We start from the raw sequence: 8075 nt of genomic DNA on the forward strand, positions 1-8075 counted from the left end.
GCAATGCATGGTTCTTATATCAAGAAGCGCATGATAAAAAATTGTGATGCAGACACCATTGCCAGAATGAAGCAGCACGGTTTGTCACCAGCAGTGTATGCACAACGTCAGTGTTGTCAGCCAACAACTGCTGCTGTTGAACGTTCTTTCTCCATTCTTGGCAAACTACTTTCTGCCCGAGAATGTAGGAAAGTATTTTTTGTTGTACTACAAATTTTTTTAATTATTTCTACCATAATGCGTAATGTAACTACTGGAATTCTTCATAGGGCCAGAATTCGTTAAAATAAAGTTTTTTCATGTAAAAATTTGTCAGTTTTTGATGCAAAATTTTTTTTTTCAGGCCAAACTACTTCGTAAGAACTAACAGTTCGAACCATAAATGAAGATAAGTGATACAATTCTAACATTATGTGGGAAAACACCTAATTTGCATACGTTAGGTCAAATTTGGTCAAAATTAAAATTTTTAAGGTCAAAAATGTCAAAATTTTGATTTTTAGGTCAAAATCTTCCGTTTTTTAGGTAAAATAAATCGCCCTACTAAAAACTGAACAACCCGCCGCCATATTTCACAATTTACCATGCATTTGTTTTCCAGGGGTGTCGAGCGATATTGCGGACAGATCGAATCACTTCCCCAAGAAATCTCATCCCGAGGAGACGAGCTGTTTATTACGTTCGTATCAGATTCGAGTGGATTTGGACGCGGATTTGTGGCTAATTACATAGCTGATACGAGCCCGAGAAAAGCAGGTTAGAATGCTTTAATTCTATGAATCACCGATGGCACTGGACGTGACATGTTGCCCATTACCGCATTAGAAGAAATTTTCGTTGTTTCCGCTAGTGTCCGATTTTTATTACAACTATTTACAGTGCGGCTATAGTCTAGTCAAGCTGGGGCCCATAGCGTCGCTAAGGAAAGGTAAAAAAACTAGGTCTAGACTTGACCACGAATTCGCTAAAACAAGTCAATTTCTCGAGGCGAAGGTTGGTTTCCTACAAAAAAGACCGACACTTTATGTCTTCAACGAGGGTAAAATTATCGCTAGGAAATTTCTGCCGAAGGAACCACATTTCTTTGTATATAAAACCCAACCGGCCATGCTGCTACTCTGCGTGAAAATTCGAGGGGACCAACTATTACAGCAATGACGCATTGCGTCGAAATAATACGACATAAATAACCGATATGGCATCTCAGTGTCCGTCATTCAAAATTTGCGGGAGCGAAAGAGCGCATTGAAGCCCTCCGGTCGAGTACCGAGAAAGAATCATCATCGGCGAATATCACCGACACCAATATAAAACCGTATTGCTTCGTGCAGTATTGTAATCTCGTAATGCAAAAATCGTGGTGAAGACTTAGTTGATATATCACAGCAACAATAACAATAACAACAACAACAACAACAACAACAACAACAGCAACAACAACAACTGAAAACGCTATTCGATAAGCATCAATTTCATGGAAAGGGAGAGACATTTTGATCATTTGGTGTACGATTCAATCACCACAACACATCCAATATCATAACTAGGGCTATTTTTATACCTAGAAACGGAAGATTTTGACCTAAAAAATGAAATTTTGACATTTTTTACCTTGAAATACTTAATTTTGGTCAAATTTTGACCTAACGTATGCAAATTAGGTCTATTCCCACATAATGTTAGAATTCTACAACTTCATTCACAACTTCTACAACCGTGTTGCTTCACTCTAACAATGTTGTCTACATCACAATTTTCATCATGTGCTTCTTGATATAAGAACCATGCATTGCCCACGCAGTCTTGCTTCACTTGGGATATTGCAGTATGTTGAGCATAACACCATGTCAACCTATTTCTTTCATTTGAATGCTTATGATTCACAATGAGCAGACAATGGGCCGTCTACAACGGTAGGCCTATAAAGTAGGCTACAAGCTGTAAAATGTCAAATAATAAGTTCACCGACAGTGCTAAATCTACGATACAAACGAAATGAAGGGTGTAAAAATTTTTTGACTTTGTAAAGAATTTTGACAATTTTTGACCTAACGCTACAATTTTCACAAAATTTTGACTTTTTCTGACACGTAAAAAAAATCACCGTAATAATAACGTTACTGTTGGAAACCACAGATTACCGTTGGGATAGTCCATCACGTTGCTACGGTCTTATCTGGCGGCTCGTGAAGATTGTTTTACTTGTTCGACAACGCATTATTATGGATGGAGTATAATCCCAAGATTTACAAACCAGGCACATTTATCCGTGATTATCTGGGGTGCTTGTGAGGCTATAGCGATTACTTGCGCGAGATTGAAGAAATTCCTGAAATACATTATCTTGCAGTGAAAAGATGTTCAATTGATAGTCAGAGCAAGATTGCAGGTTTCTTCAACTTTGTGGTCCGAATCCCCTAACGGGGAATGAGCAATACCAAGCATAATTATCCAACCAACTATAATTAATCAAAGAAATATCAATGCATGTAGGCCTACTCATAAACTCTCTTAACCTTTAGAGCAGTGGTTCTCAACCGGGGGTCCGCGAAGCATTTTCAGGGGGTCCGCGAGACCTCTAAATTTGCAAAATGCTTGATAACCTAATTTGAAATTCTTGAAATCGGAGAAATCACGAGGAAGCTGTGCTTCATAACTACTGAAACTTACTGACTTACATCAACAGAATTATTGCCTTATATGAAATATCCCACCGCGCAAACGCGTTTTAATTTTCAGCTTGCCAAAGCCCGCTGAAACAGGCATATTGCTGTTTAAAAATGTTTTGTTGGGGCTTTTGGCACGAATAAAAAATCATAGTGACCAGGTCAACCAGGTTGACCTCGAAATGCTTGCAAAACATTTTGGATTTGAGGTTGTATGTCTAAGCAACTTAGTGAGGAGTCGTTTAAAATTGAAACCTCGTCACGAAATCCATTTTCTCCTTTGGTGTCATATATGCTGCGATCGTACCGAAAGGAGTCGTCGGAAGCGTTACGCGCAATTATATTAGCTCCGCTAACTCCTATCTTTTTATCAAATCGATGGCGCGGATTTTCAAGACACGGCCATGTATTTAAAGAAATGCAGCTGCAAACTTTGCTTTGAAATGATAAAAGTGTACCCAATCTCTACATATATAGTAAATATTGTTTTCAGGACAATACATTTTGTTGGTGTTTATCACTAGCCTACAATTAATATTTGCACAAGACTGATGACTGTTGCACGATAATTGACATGAATTTGCACTAAAGCTTGAGGGGGTCCGCGGCGGTCCGTGACGATCCAAAAGTAGTCCGCGAAGGCAAAAAGGTCGAGAACCACTGCTTTAGAGAGAAAGAAACGTTAAGATTTAGAATAATAATTTGTGTGGCAATTGGCTCCATCACTAGTGTTTGTCGTATTCTCGAAATATCACAGCTATTGTACTCTTGCACACAACGGGCGTATACGCAATGTTGCGATCCTGGCGTTTATAGCAATGATTATATTCAATTGCAAAGTCGAATTAAGGTGACGGGAATGATTTCTTTTGTTACGAATCATGATATGACATTTAGCTTCTATCGGCAAACATATTTCCGTGACTTTCAAACTGTACCAGGCCGACCGCTAAGAATCGTCGCTTTTCAGACACGAATGAACGGAGCAGTACTACAACAACCACCGTCGCAACCAGCACCACCACATCATTACCAACAACAACAACACCTACAACCCCAAACTCAACCCAAGCCACAACATTCATACAATCTTCACGACCTGCATTCGAATGTCCAAAGAAGTGCACCAAGGTCAAAGCAAAGACTCGCATATGCAGCACGAATTACGGTAGGAGAATGAGAAGACTATGTTGTTATTCAGACTCTTAGGTGACACATTCTGTTAGCAGATTGTCACCAAAATCTTTCCAACAAAGAACTGTAGTCAAAACATTGCTCGCAAGGAGCATCTTTTGACCCATTCTAGTTTCGCCACTATATCGTATAACCAGGGCCGTAACAGCACTTCGCCAGGCCCCCCCCAAAACTGTGGTCGAGGGCCCCCCATAGCGTTATAGACCGAACTTCTGGGGGGCTTCGCCCCCCAGACCCCCCTTCGGCGATACCCTGTATACCGCTAGTTATGATATGCGTGGGGAGTTTGTTTAGTGAATCAGCTTTTGTCGCCTAAGCGCGCGAAGCGCAGGAAATTTCTAGAATTCATGACTGGATCGTTCAGTATGATCGGGAATTGCATATATATTGTTATCAATTTTTATCTTCTCTCTGCTCACGTAATCAGATTTGCCGGTAGAGCTGAGTGAGATGTGTTTGAAAAGGTAGGACCACTCAATAATAATTAAACATCTTCGGGCGTATACCCGTTGGTAGGAACGAAACAGCACCTCGTCAGGCCCCCAAAATCGTGTACTAAAACTGTACTGTATTGTGAGCCAGCGCGAAGCACGAAAAATTTCGATAATTTATGATAAAGTCGGTCAATCAGATCGGCGATTGCATATATATTATGCTATCAATTTATTGTTCTCTCTACTCACGTAATTAGATTTACCGGTAGAGCTGAGTGAAGTGTCTTGAAAACGGGAGTCCCCGTAAATAATAACTAAACATCTTCGGGCGGGTGGACCCGTTTATATGACTTCGTTACATGATGTTATTTCGTGACTTCTAGTCTGCTATATCAAAAAATATAGAATCGCCCAAACGTAGGCTTCTAAACTAAGAGACTCATACGATTTCAAATTGGTATTTCTTCACTGGCATAAAATTTTTCCCAGCGGGATGGTATTTGTCTTGTGAGGTTCAGATTGCAAAGACAGGAACATTCGGCGCCAGTCATTTAGGCACCTATGGACAATTAAACCTATATGTATTTTGTATATATAACGAAGTCTTTGCTCAGCATAAGGGCATAGACCCTTTCGGTCAAGGTTTTCTCGATGCCGATCGTTCTGGCACACTTCTTGGAGTCGCATGTTATATGGCCTAAAACTTGATTGTATGTCTTGGTGGGTCGTGGTGCGGTAATAGCCCAATACCCAATAATAAAGATACATGGCTACTTGAATTCGCGCGCAGCGCGAAAAATTTTTGAAAAAATTGCCTAAATTTTCAAAAAATACTCTATGATTTATGCTAATTCACGAAATAATTTTGGGCCCCCTTCGAGCTCGGGCCCCCCCAATTGGGGGGTTTGGGGTGCGGCAGTTACGGTGCTGCGTATAACCAGGGGGATAGTAACGTGTTAGAGCGGGGCGTGGATCGGAGCCGGACTTGATATCCAGCTGGATTTTTTTTCATTTTGACTGGAGCTGGATTCATATATCTTCTGATACTGACGGAGTCGGATCGGAGCCCAACTCGTACTTTTTGATGCGGTCATAATCGCTGTTTAGGCTATTGATGAGAATGACTGTTGTAACTACCACTTACCCTATAGCCGGCGAGATAGTGTAATGGTAATGCGTCCGGCTTCTTGTTCGGTAGGTCGTGGGTTGGATCCCAGCCGGGTCAGACCAAGGACTCGAAAACTGGTATGCGCGGCTACCTCGCTTGACGCTTAGCATCCACGGATAGCATGGAGGAGGAGAATTGGTAGTGCAGACTAGATAGGGATGGTGTGAACCTCTGAAACGTTCAGGTTCGTGTGAACGCGAACCTTTATGAAAGGTTCTGTGTGAACGCGAACGTGAACCTCATGACGTCACGTAACGTCTTATTGCTAATTCCAACCCTATATTTCAGTGAAGTGATAGCCCATATTAATGTACGTACAGCGTGCACGATACGGAGCGACGACTCGGGCCACATAATTCCACCATACTGAAGTACATATTGACGTTTTAAAACGTCTCTAAATGTATCAACTGGGGCAATCAAATGATATAATAATGCCAAAAAATCAATATCTTCTGTCGCTTTGCCAACAATTTCGACGAGGACTTGCAAGGAAATATAAGCTTACGCCTTAACGGTCTAGGCCAGACCGGACAATGTATTCGGCGTCTGAGTATTTCTACGTTGATATTGAGTAGAGTGTAAAACGGGTTTCTTTATACTTGCGGCCAATATTACCCCATTAACAAGTTATACAGCAGTAGCCAACACCCCAATCGCACGGATTTGGTTTTTATGATACAGTAAACATATTGACCCCGCACGCTTGCTAGATTTTTTACATCAGACAACGACATCAATCTCATTGATTGGTTGAATAAGCAACATTCGCTCACTACATTTAGTGTATTTCGCTCTTGATGTTGTGTGATTGCGGGTCAAGCTCACGGCAGAGAGTCATTAAATATTCACAAACAGAAAGCTGGATATTTCGAGCAAACTTTTGTATGAAAGCAAGTAACATTTTTGAGATTGTCAAGGAGCATGCTTCTTTAGTGTTGATTATTTTATGCTGCCATCGCCGTGCATAGAGTGGCCAACAGTTGAAATGTAACACATTTCAACCAAAGATGTTATAATAAAGTGAAAATTGTAATATATGATAACGGTTTACAGTGCAGAACCTTCCAAGGTTCGTTTATGAACGTGAACCTTTAAATTTCAGAGTTTCACACAGAGAACGCGAACGTGAACCTCACGTTCACACCATCCCTAAGACTAGATGACCTTATTTGAAGGTCGTAGCGAATCTCGATGGTGCAGGCGAGAATGAATCTGATCGGCGGTTTCTCTTGTTGCAATATTCAATATATAACCTGAACCCGTATTGTGTGATCTAATGTTTTTGTAGTTTACTAGAAATAGGTACTCGTAGATAATTATCATCGGAGTTTTTCGGATCGAATCTTGGTCATTTCAATAATCCGGCCTGGGAGTCGGACCAGAGAAATTGTCGATTCCCCCGCACTATAACGTATACGTTCGGGTTCGCCGATGGCTTACGATTACGTAAGTCCCGGCTCGCCATTGTACGCTTTCCAACTCGTTTATACAGCAGGAAACTGTAGTAATATAATAATCATGTATAAATGAAGTCTCTCACTGTATCTTTGGGAAGTGTTCATCAGTAAGTAAACGCCTAATAGTCGTGGTATTACACTATCGTAGGTCATGGTTCTACGTACGACGTACTTGCAATTATGCATGGTAATGATAAAATAATATGAGCAATTATGGATGATTACGCTAGTCGACTAGTGTGCTGGTTACAGGCACCTAGAGGACCCTGCCCGAGTACGGCTCCCCACAATCATTATAGCACTGGCGGGAGCACATTATAACTTTAATTTCAGTGGCCGCGGTTCGGATCCCACGAACTGATGCGATTTTGAGAGGCGAGCAATCGGCTGTCGAAGTCATCGAAACGTTCAAAGTAGATTCTTCTTCCCGACACGCCAGCATCAGTTTTCAATTGCTGTGCCCGAGTTGCCACAAATTAAGACGACCCGGTACCTATCTTGTAATCGGCAACTTGGAAGACAACGTTCTTGTGATGCACCCTGGCGATTTCGTCACGAAATACAAGTCCAAAAAGCACCCAAAAATCATCCCAAAGTGGACGAAGAAATGTGGCAGACGACGAAGACGAAGAAGACGCCGTGGGCATAATAGGATATAGTCGATGTCAGTCGCTTCATATTGAAAGCCATTGCGAAAATACTGTTGCTTTGAAAAGTTTACTGAATACATATGTTATAAATCCCCGGGACCACTTCAAAATACACTGACATTGTATTGAGCTTAGCATACCCTGTGCTATATTGATTTGAGTCCAATTGTTCCAGTTGAGACTTTGTTGATTTGTTTGGGCGCTAATATATTCTTTGTTACAAGTATGAAGCAATTTAACCTGCGTGACGATAGATTGACTATGAGTTAACAAGCGCTGAATTTTGATGTATATACTGCACCGTCTCTTATAGTTGGGAAGTTGAGAAGGCAGTCGCTGACAAATTTCTTGGAACGACAAAGGCAAGCAGGAGAGATAAGAGTTTATATTCCCGCGCAGAAGCAGAGTTAGTCATTCTTGATAAAACTACTTACTAATTGTATTTGAGTTCCGTGTGTCAAATTGTATGAGCTCAGAAGATTTTCTGAGGCAGCCCAACAATG

At 41.1% G+C, this 8075-nt stretch overlaps 1 protein-coding gene across 3 annotated transcripts in view; it reads left to right on the forward strand.

Moving 5' to 3' along the window:
• The window catches only part of LOC145455301 (procollagen C-endopeptidase enhancer 2-like), a 97127-nt gene that overhangs the window by 4763 nt on the left and 84289 nt on the right, over nucleotides 1–8075 (forward strand). Inside the window, exons 4-6 of one of the 3 annotated variants that reach the window (XR_013920310.1) lie at nucleotides 602–756; nucleotides 3637–3834; nucleotides 7256–7686. Coding sequence is in view for 2 of the 3 variants with exons in the window: in XM_080333257.1 (XP_080189383.1) it covers nucleotides 602–756; nucleotides 3637–3834; nucleotides 7256–7581 (679 nt within the window). In the remaining variant the exon portion in view is untranslated. Of the gene's footprint in view, nucleotides 1–601; nucleotides 757–3636; nucleotides 3876–7255; nucleotides 7864–8075 lie in introns of those variants that run through there. The other 2 variants (XM_080333258.1, XM_080333257.1) reach the window with 2 other exon arrangements.

This window comes from Botryllus schlosseri, chromosome 14 (genome assembly GCF_051294905.1).
Source record: "Botryllus schlosseri isolate E-star chromosome 14, Bs_hap1, whole genome shotgun sequence".
NCBI classification, from domain to species: Eukaryota; Metazoa; Chordata; class Ascidiacea; order Stolidobranchia; family Styelidae; genus Botryllus; species Botryllus schlosseri.